General features: G+C 41.3%; 2 protein-coding genes across 2 annotated transcripts in view; both read left to right on the forward strand.

The window, feature by feature from the left end:
- gpc3 (glypican 3) overlaps window positions 1–11,973 on the forward strand; it is a 125,530-nt gene extending 113,557 nt beyond the window's left edge. The window contains exon 8 of the mRNA XM_086085799.1: window positions 8,603–11,973. Coding sequence (XP_085941925.1) covers window positions 8,603–8,778 — 176 coding nt within the window. The 3' untranslated portion in view covers window positions 8,779–11,973. The remainder of the gene's footprint in view (window positions 1–8,602) is intronic.
- Window positions 11,974–18,362: 6,389 nt separating this feature from the next.
- The window catches only part of gpc4 (glypican 4), a 38,449-nt gene continuing 37,067 nt past the window's right edge, over window positions 18,363–19,744 (forward strand). The window contains exon 1 of the mRNA XM_086085360.1: window positions 18,363–19,095. Coding sequence (XP_085941486.1) covers window positions 18,939–19,095 — 157 coding nt within the window. The 5' untranslated portion in view covers window positions 18,363–18,938. The remainder of the gene's footprint in view (window positions 19,096–19,744) is intronic.

Raw genomic sequence — 19,744 nt, forward strand, 5'->3', positions numbered from 1 at the left:
CTCTGGACTGCTATCTGTGGAGATGTGTAAATAACACTGTGTGATGTTACCCTCACTCATTATTGGATGATAAAGATAGCAGCCTAAGAATATGTTCCTCAAAGGCTCTTTGGCCAGCAGTTCCTTCGGGCAAAAGCCGACCCACTCGTCCTCATGACTGCTTATTGCACAACCCCAAAAGACTTCCAGTCGCCCTTGGACAATCTGACAGTACAAAAATCTGTGTTGCGGAAGGTTACAGGCCGTTTCTGTGCACAGGAGCTCCCCACCCTGAATGAGCCCCTTGCCATGCCTTCAGCACAGAATCAAGTCTTTGTATGCTTGATTTGTTGTAGTTTTTACTGACTACCAGGAATTTTCTTTTGAAATGTACGCCCGTTTCCAGTTTTTATTTCTCTTCCAACTCCCTCACTTTCTAATTACTATAACTACATTCACCCTTATATAACAACTATAAACACAGTACAACAGAGTAAATAAAAGGTGCAGCAAGAGGCCAGTTTTGTAACAAACGGCTCATCTTCTCATTAACAGAAACTAGTATTAATTCCTTAAACAAAAACTAAATATTAAAAAAAAATAAAAATCACCAGACGAAAATTAGACTAGACGATACTAAAACCCCATTAATAAACAATAAATTAAACTAAATCAGACGAGACGAAAATATAGTTTACTAAATAAAGACTGCTAAAATGTTAGTTCACGAACAAAACAAGATAAAAAATTATATAACCGAAGCCTCCACTACAACACTCTTTCAAACACAGACACGAGTTGGATTCACGGTAAAGCATTAATGGCCATGCTAGTCAAAGGGAAAGAATGTGGGCACAAGGTAGTTGGAAAAACCACAACAACCCTGAAGAAGTGTGTTGCAGTTCACCCCAAAGACACTGTGGTAAGTTAACAAAAAGTTTGGTAACGGTTGTTTATAACGTAACATTGAACCAACGGCTATAATGTTCCAACACCAACATTAAACCGACCGCAAATTAATGCTGGCTAACTTGCTAGCTTGTAGCATGTAGCGATAGTAGCTATTTGTGATGTTGAATTTGTGCTATCTATGATACATTATACTGTTCGGGCAACTATGGTTTCAGTGTGAAAAATGGGAAAGCGTAAAATGATTGTACTGACTAAAATTTGACTAAAATCTCAAACAGGAACACTAACTACCCTCACTGATAATTTAAAGGTGTTGACTTGTGTTTGTCTACCAAAGTCATGGTTAATAAAATCTGTGGGAGCAGAAACAACCACCTCCAAACAAGAACTTTCTCTGGTCTATTTCCAAGCTCCATTAGTTATGTCATCAGCCCTTATAGTACTTCTCTCATTCTCCTTATTCTATCACATAATAACCAATAGTGTTTTGGAGGTCGTGAGGCCAGAGCCACTCAGAGAGCAGTGCTGTCCCACAGGCCTAAGGCATGGCCTCCTCAGTGTGTCCCGTTTGTATTGGCCCAACATTCCCAGTGCCTCTGATCACCCCTGCGGTCAGCCTGTGGGTGTGGAGGCAGACGGCCACATTCCACGGACGGAAGCATCCTGCACGGCTCCCTCAGTTGCTTCTCAGCTCTGAGCCAGCAATGCCATGGGACAAATTACTCAGAAAGGCAATGTAGTTTGACCGGAGCATTGCAACAAGCCAGTAATCACAGTCCACCAATTTATCGGTTAAGCTCCCTCGCCCCACCATACACATAAGCACAAACACCATCATACGACACAAAGATAATCCGTTTTTAGAGTTGTTATCATGTTTCTGCAGGAGTATTGTACTCGCGTTGAGTTAGTTACTCCGTACACTAACCAAGAATTCTACAGAGAGACTTTCCAAACTTGCTGAGTGTAGCATTCACTTTGTTTTGCTGATATAAGTGATCAAATATTTGCTTTACCTCAGACTCTCTAATATCTTCTAAGATGGTAATTCTTGTTGAGAGCCTAGATCAAATTTGACCCGCTTTGGCGTGTTATGTGCACACGGCGTCTGCCAATGTAACAGTAATCTAAACCATCTCTCCAATTTCATAAGAAGCACCTGTGTTTGGAGACTTAACATTCCACATACTTATCAAACCAAAAAAAAAGCCTTTGTGCATAGCGCACATGTACTGAATAAACTGCACTGGACCATGAAGGTACACATTCACCCGAGGGGTTATAACAATCATGTCATATGGCAATGTTCACCTTCATTGAAAGGAATCAAGCTGTATTTAAGAAATATGTTAACAATATACGATGAATCATGTACAGCTGAATTCCACTGAGATCATAAAATTTGGAATTTGAACAATATTTTCAGAAAACACACCTATAACATTGCATGACGTCAGTTTAGAAAGTGACAGATGATTAACATTAGGGGCTCTATTTTTGTAGACATTGCAATGAGTGAATGTACGCTTGGGTGTAAAAGCAGGCACACCTTGATGGTCAAGCTTAGTTTGCCGCGTTTGGGGATTTGATACTGTGCCATGCTGGCTATTTTCTTTTACATGCCCCTGGCACACCTGACAGTTTCGTGCTGACAGTTAAACACAATTTGATCGAGGTGCGGCATAAAGATTCCGAATAATTGATGGAATAATCGATAGGATAATCGATTCTAAAATGTTTTATTCATGACAGCCCGAAATGTAACAATAAAGACTGTATTTGGTATCCATGGTGAAAAATGGTTAATATTACTGCAGCTTACTGCTTACTGAGTTGTGATTGTCACCTCCAATAATAAATGAAAGGCAACAAAGCAGCACAGTCTTCATACGTTCATCTGCGTCGATCAGAGAGTATGAAGATAAGCTAGTTGTGGCTGTGAAGAAATAGCGGTTAGCCTCGCGAGCATCTGTAATTCTAATCACCGCTAGTCTTACAAATAGTTTTTAAAACATTCACGCCAGCAGGACCTCAGGATGGCTAGCTAGTTTAATCTCTATTCAATCTTCATCACCAGGGGGAAGGAAGGTAGGTGTTTGTGCGGAAGACTTATTACATGCGGCGAATCCTATTTGCCAACGAGAGGGCAGCAATCTTGTGGTTTTGTTTCATTACTTTAGCTAATGCTAAATGCTATCTTGATTGACAAGTCCATGCACTCATCATTAGCCAACCTTTTTTGCTCGGCAGCCATTTGAAGCTGGCTGTGCCGTTTACCTCGCGGTTGTCTGGCATTGTAACAAAATAGGCCGCAGGAAAGCTCAGCTCGCGTTGGGTTGCAACCCTGGCGACCGCAGTATTAGGATAGTAGGACTACATTTCCCATGATTCTTAGACACAAAAGCATGATGAAAACATGCCTACTAGCAAGTAGACGTGGATGAGAATGCAAACGTGATTGTCAAAGTAAATAGGAATGAATTTAACAGTTAAATTCCCTTTTAATGGGTTTATCGTATGAATTGCTATGTCAACTGTGTGATTGACATACACATGGCAAAAACCTGGACGCCGGGACGGGACCTGCTTGAGTCTATCCTCAAATATAACAGAGAAATGCTTAATTTCTTGGAACCTAACTATAAAAAAAATCTGAATCTGATTGTGTTCGACTTTGGACATTTTTGTCAGGAAATGCACTTTGTTGCCGTTTTGGATACATAGCATTCTTATTGCCACAACTGCAGACTGTACACAAAAAGCCTCTAGCACTGTCAAGAAATATCCAGACTCCCATCCTCTTTAGCCCCATTTCCTTTTTTCACAGACAGACCGCCACATGAACCCCCATGCATGCATGCATGTATATACAGACACTCCGCCACTCTTTGACCCACTCCGGGGATCCAAACAAACATCCGCTCACCCCTAAAGACCGCATTTCCCTGACCTGTCCTGCTCCTGGGGACTTGCGGCTAAAGACAACATAAAGATGGAGCTTAAATGCATCAGCGGCTGTTGACTTGCATGTGAAGTGCCTGCCTGCCTCATTCACAACCGGGATGCACTGCTGACCTCTCCCCTGGCTTGTAACTTGAGCTCAAATGGCCACAATAAAACTAGCAGGGGTACACGAGCAAAGTGGTGCCCTTCCTGGCAGGACCGTCTCAAAATGGAGGGCTTGGATGGTTGTGAATGGGGGGTTCTGCTCTAATGAAAGCCTCGAGCCTGCATTGGTCACATTGATCACACGCGGGATTGTTGCTCTATTGTGGCTCTCTGTCTTTCCATCTGTCTGGCTAATTGTCACTGCATGTCCACTGTCCTGACTCTCCTGCCTTAAAGGATTCACCAGAAAGAAGCAAAACTGTCCCTCTCATTCTTTCAGTACTTTGTTACACACAGGCACAGGTGTTCATCACTAATTATACCAGGATATTATTAGGTCCAACCCTGTGTTCGACTGGATTTGAGTTAACATTGTGTCTGTCCCTGTGGAGTTGTTTTTAAAGCTTGCAGAACAAGGCCCCTCTGTGGTCCTAGCAGGAAGACGAGGTCTTTTTTTTCACTTTTTTCTTCTTCTTTTTTTACTTTACACACATGGTTGAAACTGTTAGGCACTCAAACATAATGCTTTCTCACTGGATACTTTTTCTTAGAAGTACTCACAAACAGCCAAATGCCAACAAATGCACTTGCTCCTTCCTGCCCTCCTTCTCATCCACAAGCTGTATTGAATTGCACCTTGAGCTTAATTGGCTCAGCATTACGGTGCACTGCTGTCGACAGTGACAAATTGCTCTTTCAAAGCCTCTATGAATGTCTGCCCGATGTCATGTCATGAGGAAGCGGGGGGAAAGCACACAGGAGGAGATGTAAAGTTAATTGTCCCTCTAGCCCAAGTTGAGGAGGTGCAGTTTTGAACTTTGGAGTTGTATTTATTTGTGTCTTTCCTCTGTTTAAAGCCTGGCGGCAAACGGCCTGAGCACCAAGGAATCCCGCAGGGACGACTCTCCAGCGCATTTTCAATCTGTTGACTGTTTCTTATTTTTTCTTTATTTTTTTTTAAAGAGCTCAGTATTGTTCATTCGGTAATGTCATCATCATTGCTCTTTTTTTTTTTTTTTGTATGTGGGTGAGTATGTGTATGTGCGTGCGTGTGTGCGTGCGTGCGTGCAAGTGTGTGTGTATTCGTTAGCTCACCAAAAACCTATTAGAAAAAATCCCATACCGTTCACCTAAACCGAACACCGCCGTCAGGAGACCCGAGGGGACCAAAGAAAACAAAGGAAAGTGAAATCCAGCACCGACCAGACACCACCCACCGGGCCACCAACCAGAGTTCTTCACCAACCCCAGAAACATTTAAATTCCAACAAATCCAAAAAATCAGGGAGACCTCAAGAGACCAAAGGAGAGACTGAGGAAAGGAAGGAAGGACAGACGAAGCAGAGTGAGATCCACAGACGCCAGCCTCCACCGATTCAATGACCTGAGGAAGAAGCAGATTGTGTCTGAGTTTCGATAGATGCTGGTGTGGTGGATCTGGCATGCATGAAAATCTCCACCAAAGAGGGGAGCCGTCGACCCCTGCCAGGACAGAGCAAGCGCAACACCTCAGGGCCCCCCAGGCCGCAGCACCGCCAAAGGACGACCCCCGGGCCCCGCCAGGGCCACCGGCCGGAGAGCAAACCCAGGAGCAGGAGCGCCCCCCACCCCAACACGGCCCGCGCCCCCAACCCAACGCAGCAGGACGGGGCACTGCAGGCCCGCCAGGCACCCCACCGGTCCACAGCCCCCCCCCCCCCCCGCCATCCACCCCAACCCAGCCCCAGCCGCCCCCAGGCCCCCAAGGCCCCCAAGCCCCCAGACACCCCCCACCCCCAACAAAGCCGACCCCGACCAACCGGCAGCCCCCCAGCCCCCGACCCCCAGCCCCCTGGGACCCCCCGCACCCAGGCATCGGCACTGAAGAGGGGCCGGACAGCGGAGCGGAGAGGGCAGCCGTGCCCACCCCACCCCCCGCCGCGTGGAGGGACGGAACACCGGGGGCAGAAGGGGAGATGGGGGCACAGGAGGACGGCCGGCACCCCCGAACCCCAGGCCCAGCGGGCAAAGGCCCCGGTCGCCCACTCCAGCGTTCTTAGTGAAAGTTAACCCCTGTTACTGAGTCCGCCAGCTCGCCGACTGGCGAACTCTAGCCTTAAACCTTGAATGTTACCCCACCCAGTGTATATACAAGTGTGTGTGTGTGTGTGGTGCATTAAAATTAGGAGCAGGTGAACCGGAGCAGAGGGAAATGATATCCCCACGCTCCGATCCACCCGCCTCCCAGGCATGTCAGTGAGTGTATGTGGTGCATTAAAAAAATAAATAGGGGTTGACTGTTTCTAACTGCTGCCTCCGATTGCTCTGCGGTTAAGAAACACCCTTTCCTCCCTCACAGGAGCACAGGACGCAGATCAGATTAGACAGCCGAGTCCGTTTGGAACTTTGCATTATTTTATGGGCACAGATGTGGCAGTGTGTACATGCATGCACCTCCATCTGGCACGAGCTCATTGTTGGCATGCCAAAGCACAGCGCGCCTTATTACTGATATCCCACCGTCCTCTCTCATAACTCAGCCTTCTTATTACAGTCTCCCTCACAGATTTTCGCCAGACAAAGCATAGCTGTCATTGTTTCTCTCTCCCACACTCACACACACACATAGGCATGCACACATTTACACACTGGAGGGGAGGCTTCTGCACAGTGTCAGTAGGAGCACAGCTGTGGATGTGGAGCGATGAGGCAGCTGTGAGTAAGAGCTCAGCAGCAGGTGACTAAATCCCTGCAGCATGCACAACAGATGGACAAGGAAAAGTGTGGTACAGGAGCTGAGGAGTAATGTACGATTAAGGGAAATATATATCCTATTTTAAATACAGCTTTTAGTTACTCTAAAGACAGTACGACCACTACCATAACTATTGAGTAATAACACCTGGGAGTTATAGCACTAGTTGCATAATAATTAATTACTTACTTTTTACTCCTTTTTTTTTTTTTTACTTACTTACTTACTTGCATACTTGTTTACTTACTTACTTACTTACTTACTTGTGAAATCTGGGCTTGTACAGTTGAACACAAAACTGATATGACACTCAACAAAAATATAAACGCAACACTTAAATGAACTCAAAAATCGAAAACCTCTTCCACATACATATCACCATTTCGCTCAAATATTGTTCACAAACCAGTCTATGACTTATTCTGTTGTATGAATTTTGATTGACTATTTGTCATACCTGCCACTATACAAGGACCAAAATATATATCTTTTTTTATCTTTGTGGAGTGGTTTTGCGAATCAATGACTTCATTTGTGGAGCGACTTTCTAATTTTGTGGAGCAGTTTTTGGGGAGAAGTTCCCAGGGACCTGAAACAAGGGTTTTATCAACCAATAAAAAATAGGTTTACATAACGAGCGAACAATTAGTTTTCTTTTTTTTATATAGATATACAGTAGATCATAATTTTTTATTTCTTAAATTTACATTGTATAGCAGAAAACTATATTTTCTTGTCCAGAAGCAAAGCTGAATTTATTAAAAAGTTTTAATTCAAAATGAATATACTTTTAACCTTACATGCTACTTCTCTTGGCTGAAGTACCGTAATTAATTTCCATTTCCAATTACCGTTTAAATTTTCTCTCCAAAGTCCGGACGCTTATTATTTCACCTGCTATATTTTGCTGCTCAAAGTTGAATGTCCTGCTTGCAGACATCTGTGACAAGTGTACTGGATCACCCAAGCACTTAATTCCGGTGTTTAACATGCTAGGTTATCTTAGAAATTAACATGACTTAATTGTTCCGTTGTCAGAATGGTACTTTTCACAAATACAGCTTTATACGCACGATGACTGACTTCGGAGCGACTCTGCAATGTGCTTTGCCGCAGCAATAGCTAACCCAAGCTCGTTGCTAACTAGTTGTGCTTCAACCTCTGACTACCTGTGGTGGGGGACGTGAGCGATGCACCCCGGCGAATCTTGTCGGATGCTTCTCTGTGTAGCTATTTAATGTGCTCAAATGAGGCACGAAATGCTAATTTTGCCTCGCTAACTGCAATGCCTTGATATATGCCACTGGCAGTAAAACTAAATATTCATAATTTAAACAATAATAATAATGCTGTGACCATATACTTTCACTTTTAACATAACTATGCAACACACAATTGATTTTTCCAAGACTCCGATTCATGGATTTTGTGACCTGTTTCATCCTTGAAAATATGCAACTGTTGGTTACATAGTGCTCTACGCAAACAGTTCATAAAAAAGACATAATCCAACTTGAGTTTTGAAGCTCGGCATGATGCAACCGTTTAAGGTTTGTGTCATCTCACCACTTTAATTCACAATTCAACACTTGGAGTGAATCATGTTTTGGATGCAGCTTGTGTACAATTATACATCTGGTCACGCAGTGTGCTTAGGTTTTTGTCATTCTCCTGGTGTAACATTGTTGCTCCAGCTGTGAAAGACATCATACAGAAGGACAGACATACCACACATGTTTTTTAGCTTTGTGACAATGTCTGTTCTAAATGTCTCCATCCTTTCCCGCTCCTCACATACTTTTCATTCTTTCATCCCCTACCATAACCGCCCATCTCCTCTGCTTCTATTTTCATCTACTCACCTCTCAGACCTCGCCGATAACCTGGCAATGGATGACTTCACCTTCCAGGAGCAGCTTCTGACCCCTCGGTTGGCCACAGCTGGAGTCGGAGGCGTCCCTTCACCGGGGACTGCATTGCAGAGCGCCCAGCTGGTCCTGATGGTCCTTGTCAGTCTGTGTTTCCTTCTTCTGTGTCACCACTGACCCAGAGTCTGCCTGGGGCACTCGCATCCACACATTGCAAACTCTAGAGAACAAGACAAACTTTAAACTTATTGTTCTAGAGACACATTTTTGAGACGATTTAACAACGCGTGAGCATCAGACTGTGCTCCCTTCTCTTCAACTTTGGACTGTTTTTGCAAGCACAACTGATAAACGTAATATACGTAAATAAGAGACACATTCTCTCTGCATTTCTCATGATTACCAAATGAGATTCCTGCAGCATCGCCCCTTCTTACTAAGCATTGACTTGACTGGCAAGTGGAAGGTCTGTGTACATTTTTTTCTTTAAATGCTCCCTGTCCTTGTCTGCACTGAATTACTGCCTTGCAGGCACAAAATGTCACCCATGGAAGTGAATGACAACCCCTGCCTTGACAGGTAGAAACCCACATTCAATGCTGTGTAATGAACACACTATCATCAAATGCCACAAAAATGTCTGATATATTTCTCTCTTGCTGTTTACGTCTTAGAGGTAGCCAAATCATTTCAAACTGGTCCATTACAAAAGGCAGTCGAGGCCTGGGAGTATATGTCCAGTATGTCTCCTGATCCAAACTGTACAAGTTTACATGTTTACAAAAGATGTTCATTTGCAATATTAACATATTTCAAAGACCGCAGGGTCGACTGTAAAAAAGTGCTGAAAAAAAATTACGGTATTCAAATGCTGTCAACCTGGAATTGTATGTAAATATTGACATGTGTAATATGTGTGACCATATATTATCTCCACCAAACGCAAAGTGCAAGGAAGGAAGCTTTCATTTTTTTAATGACTGATTATTCAGCCACAGTTTTTGGATGTTTGATGACTAAGCGGTTTGGAAAATGGATGGATGGATGGACAATCCACACATTGCCACACAGTAAATTTCGTAGAGTAATTAAAAAAGACTATTCGGCCCCAGTCTAGACAGAGTAAACTCTACACAGTAAATTCTGTCGAGTAAATTTTACTCTAAACATGCAGAGTCGATTTGGTCCCACTCGAGTAAGATTTACACTTGGAAGAGAGTAAAATATTCAGAGTAAATTTTACTCAAAGGATTTTTTTAGTATGTACGAGAGAATTTGCCTATCCCACGAAAAAAAGCTATTAAAGACTTTTCACTCAGAAATTCTAATTACATTTTGCAAGAAGAGATTTTGACTAAATTTTACTAGTTTATTTAAAAGGGTTGTTTAACAAACTACCTTCAGCTTGGGGAGACTGCCACTCTTCCACCTGAGCTTTGCCACTCCTACTGTTTGCCTATAATGTTATGTCTCAGATTCCAGCTGACACGAGCAATATACTAACACATAGTAGGAGCAGCATGGCTCAGGGAGTAGATTGAAGTTGTGAGTTTGTTCCTCAAACCTTGAGTGACTTTTTTTTTTACCTCTCTTCCAAGTGTAAAATGTATTCTGTTTAGAGTGGGGCCAAATATACTCTGTTTAGAGTAAAATTTGCTCTACAGAATTTACTTGGAAAAGAGGAAAATATAAAAAAAACGATCAAAGAACCTTCAGGTTGGGAGACGGCCAGTCTACCCACAGGACCATGCCATTCCTTCTGTGTGTCACAATATCGCGTGTGTCAGGTGGAATCTTCATAACTCCATCATTAGAAAGGTCTCCTTTTTATAAAAAAAGAAAAAGAAAAAGAAAAAAGAAAGGTCTCCTTTTTGACACACCAGCAATATGTTAGCAAAAAGTATGCGTGGCATGGCTCAAGTGGTAGAGTGGCTGTCTCCCATGCTGAATGTTGTGGGATCGCTTCTCAACCCTTCAGTGATTTTTTCCCCCTTTTAATATTTTAGTCTCTTCCAAGTGTAAAATTTACTTTGTTTAGACTGGGACCAAATATAGTCGTTTTTAGAGCAAAATTTACTCTACAAATTTTACTGTGCAACGTTGTAAATAATGATGGCCATTTAAAATAGCCCAGTGTTTATAAAAGACAAATCTTTCTATTTCAATTTTTGTTTCAAAAGCCATGAGTATGGTGCATTGGCCCTTTAAGAGGTTCATGTGTTTAGAGTTACACTGAAGGCCATAGATACAGTACCGATACATAAACATATAGTATACAGTACTGTACATATGCCTTGAGCGCTGAATCACACCAAAACAACGTATGTACAAGCATATTTCTATTGTTTTTACGAGTGCTTACAGCTACCATGTACTGTGTGCAACACTGTTACTGCGATAACTATAAATATTCCAGATTTATGTGTGTCTTTGGATATAGATGTGATGTGTATGTTTTTTGAGTAAAGATCATTTAAGTTTGTATGTCATCCATTTTAATAAATTTTATATTCAACAATTTATATCAATTTGCCATTGGCAATCCCAAGAGAATTTTTTTTATTTTCTGATCACTCCACTTTTACACAGCTAACAGGACGTCGACATTGACGTATGATTCAGTGCTCAATGCTGTGTATATGGGCTCTACTTTCTTGATTTTCATGCCAGTGCAAGCCTAGCGTAGCATGTTTAGGAATTTAAACGCGGATCTGTGCTCGGCCTGATTAACTTGACATCACCCACCCATGGTGGCCTGCTTCTTCTGCATGGATTCCAGCCAATCTATTTCTACTTCCATAATGTCAAAGATTGTGCGATTTTAAAGGGAATGAGAAGAGCCGCTCCCATTGGCCGGGAAGCTAGTCAGTTGTGTTCACTCCCACAAAGGCGCAAACACAAATTTCTAGCTGTGCTCGTTTCGGAAAAACAAACAAAAGAAAACTCCACCAATGCACACAATTAGATTGCACTTTGCGCTAGACTTGCGTTCGGAATGAAAGTAGATCATGTTTTTTTTTTATATGAAATTTGGAATGCAGTTGCCTCCAGCCGAATTCTAAGTATGAAGACTTGCACTATAAAGTTGCTGCCACCAAAATGACTTTACATGTGGACTAGACTGGCAACACTTAACGAAAGTGTTTCTTGTCCGTGTTGACACGCAATATGTCAGTTGGCTGCAATTGGAAATTGCATTAGTATTGTATTGTATTTGTCATGAGAAAATGTGTCCAGATGAACACTTTCTTGTCTAAACTTCTTTACTGGTCTGCATTTTGAAATACGGATTGGGAAAAGTGACATTTAATTTCAATGAATGTATTTAAAATGGATAATGTATTATTTAACTTGTACTGTATGTAGATGTGAATAAATACACGTTGATCATTCTATTTATTTGAAATATGTTTATGATATACCATTTTACATTATCATTAAAAATAAAAACATGACCAAAATGCGTGTGCCTACTTTAAGATCTTCATCTTCTCATCTAAATTGCATATCTTGCCAGATATTAATTACGCAATCATTTCAGATCAAAGAAATTAAATAAATGTGACAACCTGAGCAAACAACAGTGATTATAATTCCATAGTGGTGCACAGTCTGTGAGACATGACTTAACTCTGCCCTTCCCACTTAAACAGGACATAGTCTGGGAAGCTGCCTTTTTAATTGCTTGTCTGGTCTCTAGCGTAAACCGCCCACCCACCCAAGTGTAAAATTAAACATCCGAGTAAATCTTTTTTAATCGGCCTACTTTTTGAAAATGCGTTGCTGAATATCCGCTCCACTGTTAGATAATTGAGGCTCATTTCAGGGGTGGACTTGTCATTAGGCAAACACAGGCTATTTCCAGGGGGCCACGAACGTCTCATCAGATTCATCTTTATTAGCCAAGTATACTGAAAACATACGAGGAATCGTCTTCTAAAACTGATCAATAATTTTTTTTAAATTAAATTTGATTACTCATGTTTATATATATATATATAATTTTTTTTTTTCTTGACTGTGTGTTTGCCTCGGGCTCCCAAATGACTAATTACTCGCTACTTAATTTACATAACAGGTGTGTGTGTGTGTGTGTGTGTGTGTGTGTGTGTGTGTGTGTGTGTGTGTGTGTGTGTGTGTGTGTGTGTGTGTGTGACGTGTTTTTTTGCCCATGACTTGAAAGCTGATGAAGATCCAGAGCCACCTTCAAGCAACAGCCCAGGTTTCTTATGAGCGCCAATTCTATGATTGTGTTTGTGGGAACAGTTTGAGGAAGGACAGCCAGGATGTATTTGGTGTACAAGAACTTGAGAGCCCTGACCTCAGCCCCATTCAAATCCTTTGAGAAGAGCTTTAACACACTCAACACTCTTCCTGGAAGAGTGTTTTAACTTCAAACGAAGCAGTCTCATAGTTGCATTTGTTCCGACATGTAAAGGCCAATACTTTTGTCCATTGTGTATTTCAATTGCAGCCACATAGACATTGCTGTCAAACAAAATTTTACACATTACCACAAAATGTTTAGTTTGGGAGTCAGGTTTTCACTATCAAAGACCACAGCCTTTATTCTAGTCTTTGTTCAGCGTTTAACAGTCTAGAGGTTTCAACTCTACAAACAGTCCAAACCTCAATAGCTCGCATTACAGAGATGGAATTTTAAGAACAGGTACTGTATGACTTCTCTTGTGAATGTGAGTTGTATTTTCTTCCCAGTTAACCTGTTGCTTTTTTTCTTTCTTTTTTACGGAGATTGAAAGTTTAACCTCTATGAGATAGTTTTAATAAAAATATTTAATCTAATATGTCTTATGATGAGACCATAGCAGAAGTGTATTTTGACCCATCACCGTTTGGTTGACTATAGTGACAATGAGGAATAACAGCAGCATAATTCCCCAAGGTACATAACATAGGATTGGTTCAGTGAGTCATACTATCAATTATAAATAAAAACAGATAAGCATCATAGCTGTCAATTGCAATTCCTGTTTTGCGCTCTAGCCACGCAGCTACTCTGTAAGCCAACAGTGTGGCTCAGCCTCTGGCTACGGATTTCCTGGATAGCAATATGATGTTGGTGCTATGTCAAACTCAATTAAATGCCAGTGGAGATCAAGGGAAAACTAGCGCACTGCAAATGCAACTTTCAGTCTCTCACCTAACAAATGCCATGTTAGGTAATAATTCAGACTTTTGTCTGCATTCTTCATTTTCCTAAAAAGATGACAAAACTATCAACGTTCTTAAAAAGAAGAGATCAGCGCTTAGATGTAAGTGAAATTTGGCGCCATATTTTGTGCAATTGTGATACTTTTTGTACATGCAGCTGTCATGATCATATTTAGTTTGTTACTCTGAAAGGCACTTTGAACATGTAAGCGTGCAAATGATGTTTAAAAATATGATACTGATCACAAATAAGAGAAAAATTAGGGCCCCAGGCATAGACAGTGGCATAGGGTATAGTCAGAATTTTAGTTATCAGAATGAGGAAAAAGCTGTCACATTCACACTGACACAAATTGATTGTTAAAAGGTGACATGTTATAACCCCCCCCCCCCCCCCCCCACACACACACACACACACACCCACACACACACACACACACATGATTTAAAACAGTTCCCATGTGACTTACTAAAAGGTATCTGCCATTCTATGATCAAAATACACAAAGCAGCTCACTAACTTAAATCTGTGTTACACACACTGTATAAGTTGGTGTGTAATGTCACAAGAACATTTCTGGTCGGTAAAATTGCCACCAAAGAGAGGAAGCCATTTTCAACACTTTAAATTAGTTTATAATTCGTAAACATGACACCCACACACATGGACTTACCAAAAGAATAGATTTTTTTAATTTATTGAAATTTGCCAAATTGTGACTTATAAGTTTTCGGCCAAACGCTAACGATATGTTTCCTGATTGCAGTCTTGTTTTCTATCACTTATCTTGTTAAGGGTCATAGAGTCGTGGAACTTATCCCAGCTGACGTGAGCCTTGCGGTACACGCCGGATTGATCGCCACTCGGTCACAGGGCACATTTAAGACAAATAAGCATCTCTAGTCACTTAGTGGCAGTTGATCCAATGTCGGATGCAATGTTAGGTGTGTCCTTGCACGCTCATGATTCTTTCTGCTAAATGTATCAAAAGAAATAAAAGTATTATCGTATCAATGCCAGTAGTGAGTCATTCGTAAGAGAGTCAGCCTGAGCCATCATGTGACTTAATGTGACCCATTGTCATATGATGACTCAGTGAATATTACAAATTTCAGCGTTCAGGGTGGTTGGTTTCTTTAATTAAAACAACAACAACATGTTCCGAATAGAACACACATTGTTTATAGGCGCTGGTGTGCTCAAGCATTTTCACAGAGCCACTTCAAAGTTCCCTTAGGAATCATATCGTTTACACATTTCTGGATTCTATTAGTTCCAATCCTCAAAGAGGCACTAGGAGCATATGTTGTAGATTACAGTACGTTTATCTCTATTGCTCAATCTCAGCTGATTATTTGTCCCTTTTTCTGCTGTGAGGCAAATATCGTGACCAGGTGACAAATGCATCTAGCACCCAGTAATGATAAAGGTTCATTAGTCTTAATTGTTTTTCTTTTACCTATAAAGCTATCCACTTACCTAACAAGGCCAAACATGTAACACACCCATCACTGTAAACACATCAGAAAATCCTTTTTCTCTGTCTGGCTGCTCGACTGTAACTTTTCACACCCTCAGGCTCTCCATGCTGCAAATTGAGATGAAAACGCCATTGTGCTCCAGCTGTGCTTTTCTCACATGAACTGCATTGCAGCTTTTTACATGGAAAACAGAGGCTGATTAGAAGGAGATGAGCAAACGCTGGCTGCAGAGAGAACAGCAGCCTACCCAAGGTGCGTTGGTGGGGGTGTTGTATTCTGAATGCTAATGCATGGCTGGAGAAAGGGCAAACGGGTCTATTGAGATGCAGAGTTCATGTGTTTTCTTAGGGTAATATTGAAGCAATGTTGAAACAGCACACATTATGAGAGTGAAAGGTCAAATTGATGTTAGCATGAAGAGCTGACTATCAGGAATGGTTGCATTTTCATCCTCCCAATGAATATTTCATGCTGCTTGACTGACCGTCAAACATTGCGTAAAATTAAGATAACATTATAATTCAGGTGCTTCCATGCGTATAAAATTCCCCATTCCAGCCCAATTTGAACTTTAAATTCCTCTGTCTGATGGAACGCACAAGACATGTCACGTCGCTCAAAGCTCATTCTTGTCTAATTGCCATGGCACTGGACCATTTTGGGACCTTTTGTTGGCCTATTAAGGAGAGCGCCGGGCCCACGCTCTCCCAAGCGCACAGCTCCAGCATCCTCCTCCTGCTCCTCGGCAACCCCTGGCTTCCCCTGCAGCCGCCAGAGTCACACGGAATGAATGCAGCCGCCTGAGGAATGTGGACACAAAAGGAGGAATGTGATTTTGCTGAGTGCTACCCCCAAACCAATGCATGCGCACACGCACACACACAGCCCACAAGTCAGGCTTGTTTAAACATGTTTAAGAGCAGGCTTATAACGTTCTAATATGCACGTTTTCCTTTAATTAAGGGACTTTCTCAGATGATAAAAATGCAAGCTGCAATTTATCCAAATAGCCAACATTTAAGACCAAGATCATGGTTGAAGGGTGTAAGTGAGTAGCAGCTGAAGAATTTGGGGAATTTGAATTTGAATAAAATGTCTTTTATATCGTTGCGTGAGTTTGAAACCTTTTGTTTGCTTACTGAAAGTAACAAGCTACAATATGAGGTATAAAGCTGGAGGCATCACATCACAGGATTCAAATGTCTCCCACTGCTCCACAATATTAAAAAATAAACACGTAAGAAAAATAAGTCCTTGAAAATGCCAATTTTAAGTTTCATTTTATGTCATATTTGCTTTGTTCTACATTTTTTGTTTGAAGCCGTTTCTTTCACCTAACAGAAAGCTGAAAGCAGCACGTGGAATTATCTTGACCACAAAGCAACTAAATATCAAATGTATACCTTTCTCGGTCTGATCTGTGTTTGTGTAAAGTAGAGTTGGAGAATTTTGACTCCGCAGTTACTGTAACACGAGCTGGATTTTAAACAAACCAAGACGTATTGAATAATAAAAGCTTAAGTGAAACAACACATACGGTGGACAAGCGCTGCCTTCAATTTCATGCGATTAAATCTCCCTCAAGACATAAATAAATGTATATTTTAAACTGTTACAGCACAATATGTGTTTGTTTTCACACGAGGTTTATCCCAAGGGCTCCTAAAATGTGCCTCTGCTAGGTCCCCTAAATAAGAAAAATCTTACTTTCACGGTTAGTACATTTATTAACTAGACTTAAATTTACAAGATAACACCAAATGGCAACTTTTCTTTATTATTATTATTATTTTAAACTTTTAAATTTTTCCCCAACAAATGATCCTTTTTATACACACCTGGGAAAAAAAACCATGACAAATGTCATAAGCACAAGTGCTGATTCACCATTATTGCTTTAACTGTGACATTGTAACACATGTCCACAATAAACACGGACTGTGCATGTCCTCTGCTTTTATTTTCACAATCACAGACGACCATTTTAGTATTTTCATTAACGAGATTGTTTTAAAAACATCCACTTTGAGACCCATTTTCAAAGGTTCACATTTTAAGAACACAGCCAACACTGCTTTTATTTTGGAAAACAATGTAACTGAAGCAGTTTCCAAAAGACATCTCTCTCATGCTTAATTCTAGTTTAGTTGTTCTTTGTTGTTGTTGTTGTTGTTGTTGTTGTTTTTAATCACGAAACAATACCAAATATACAACAACAATAAACATAAATGGGGAAAACTGGATTGTACTCAACTTTCATGAAAAATAAAATTGTATCAAACTATTCTATTAATTAATGGAATATCCATCCATCCATTTTCTTAACCGCTTGTCCTCACAAGTGTCGCGGGGGGCGCTGGAGCCTATCCCAGCTGGCTTCGGGCAGTAGGCGGGGTACACCCTGAACTAGTTGCCTGAATGAATGGAATAATCAATAGAATAATCAATTTTATGAATATTAGCAACTGGGGCTTATTTTATGAATATTAGCTTGTGACAGCCCTAGCAGGAAGTCACTCCCAAATCAATTGACAGATTTCCTTTCCTGCCGGCAATGTATTGAATAATTTGTTAGTTTTCAAACAGGTAAATGTTATTTATTTTGTAACCAAGCACATCTGATTTGGCAGTTTAAAAAAAAAGTGTATTTAGTGCGTATATTTTTGGTTTATCAGTGAAGTCAGGTGTCATGGAAAAGTGGCAACAAGTTTATTTCGAAAAATAAAATGTGAAAGAACAATAGGCCCTAAATGATGCAGGCAACAAATGGTCAGAAAGATACCACCCCTTCCTCAATTTGAGCCAGGAAAAACTCTAACGGTTCAGATGGTATTTGTACTATTATCACCAATCCCCATCCATCTGGATCTACAGATAGGAAACTTACAGTCAAGTCAAATGACAGTTCAGTGATAAGAAAATTGTGATTTAAGATGTTTGTTTATCTAATGTTTCTTCCTGATATGTGAGGTGTTTGTTTGGTTACCAGTAAAGCCCCCCCAACCACGAGTCTTGACTGAAGTCTACCCAAAGAAATCCAGGCAGGCACTCCTGCTCCCAACTCCACCCCTGGTGTTCCTGCTCTCCACCCCCTTTGTCCCCGGAACTTCTCCTCTCTCCTGGGTGTCTACCAGCGCCTACAGCCTGCATCTGGATCGCTGTAGGACGATTGAATCCACTGTCCCGACCCCGCAGAAACCACGGCCTCCTCGCGTGTGGACAGAAGGCGAGAAAAGAAGCGAAAGATTGAAGACCCCTTTGTCGTCGAGTCCCCCGCCTGTGGTTATTAGCGTCGCCGAAAGTGAGGAGCCAGCTTCTGGGATTCTTGTTTGCAGTACAAAAAGTTTTTTAAACTTTTCCAAAACTTTTGTTTGGTCTCGTCTTCGTGTTTTTACACGACTCCGGAACTCGGCATTTTCCTTGAACACGCTCTCTGGTTGCAGGAATAATAAGACAGAGTTGTTTTTTTCCCCAGCATTTTGAGTGATTTTGATTTTTGCTCTCTTCTCTGTTGAGTGAATGAAGCGTCTGTTCAGCTGAAGGAAACCAACGCGTCTCCATGAGGACCTTTGGAGTAGCTCATACTTAGATTACAGCATTGCTGGACACTTCTTGCCCTCAACGATCTGGTTGCCTTATCTTGTTTTTGTTTTGTTTGTTTTTTGGTCCGAAAGTGACACAACATGAAGACGCTGCTGTTGCTGTGTGCGCTTAGCACGCTGGTCGTGTTTTGTGTGTCGGCCACGGCGGAGCAAAAGTCGAAAAACTGCAACGATGTTCGCGATGCTTACAGCTCCAAAGGCTTCAACGTCAACGATGTTCCCAACAAAGGAGTGAACGGTAAATTATAAACATTGTTTTATGTTCGCCAAAAACTGTTCAATAACTGGTATGAAGGAATGGTTCTCAACATGGGGGTCGGGGCCCGCTATGGGCCATAGAGATCTTCTGGAGGTCCAGTGGTCACGTAGTTAGCCTTGTCGGCATATCAATGTAACATCATCATCCCTTTTGCTGCAGTTTATATGCAATAAAACATTAGACCATTCATAAAAAATATTGACTTGGATCCAGAGTAGTAACAAACGTGGTAGTATTTGGTTAAATTCCAATTTTGTAGTGGTTTATTTTCCATGACCGACAACTCTCCTGCAAGGGTTGTTTTGCAGTAAGCGGCTCTGATTGGTCAATGGTTGTACGTCGTCTCGTTTAGACGGACACGCCTTGTAAGCACTTAGCTTTGCGGTTAGCATCACCAAGTTACATCAATCTTAATCCTTACAAAAGACAAGGTTACTTCCACTCGCCATGACACCTATCAACGGCAAACTTGGTTTGAATTGTAAAATCGTAAAATCGTCATTAATTGACACGGGTGTTTAAGAAATTCCTCAAACCATATTTTGATCTCAATAAAAGTGTTTCCATGACACTTTTCGTTTTTTTGAAAACCACCTCATAATAGCATAAACACTTTGCGTTTTTGTCA

Source organism: Leptonotus elevatus, chromosome 9 (assembly GCF_054856555.1).
Source record: "Leptonotus elevatus isolate MCC_2025b chromosome 9, RoL_Lele_1.0, whole genome shotgun sequence".
Classification (NCBI taxonomy): domain Eukaryota; kingdom Metazoa; phylum Chordata; class Actinopteri; order Syngnathiformes; family Syngnathidae; genus Leptonotus; species Leptonotus elevatus.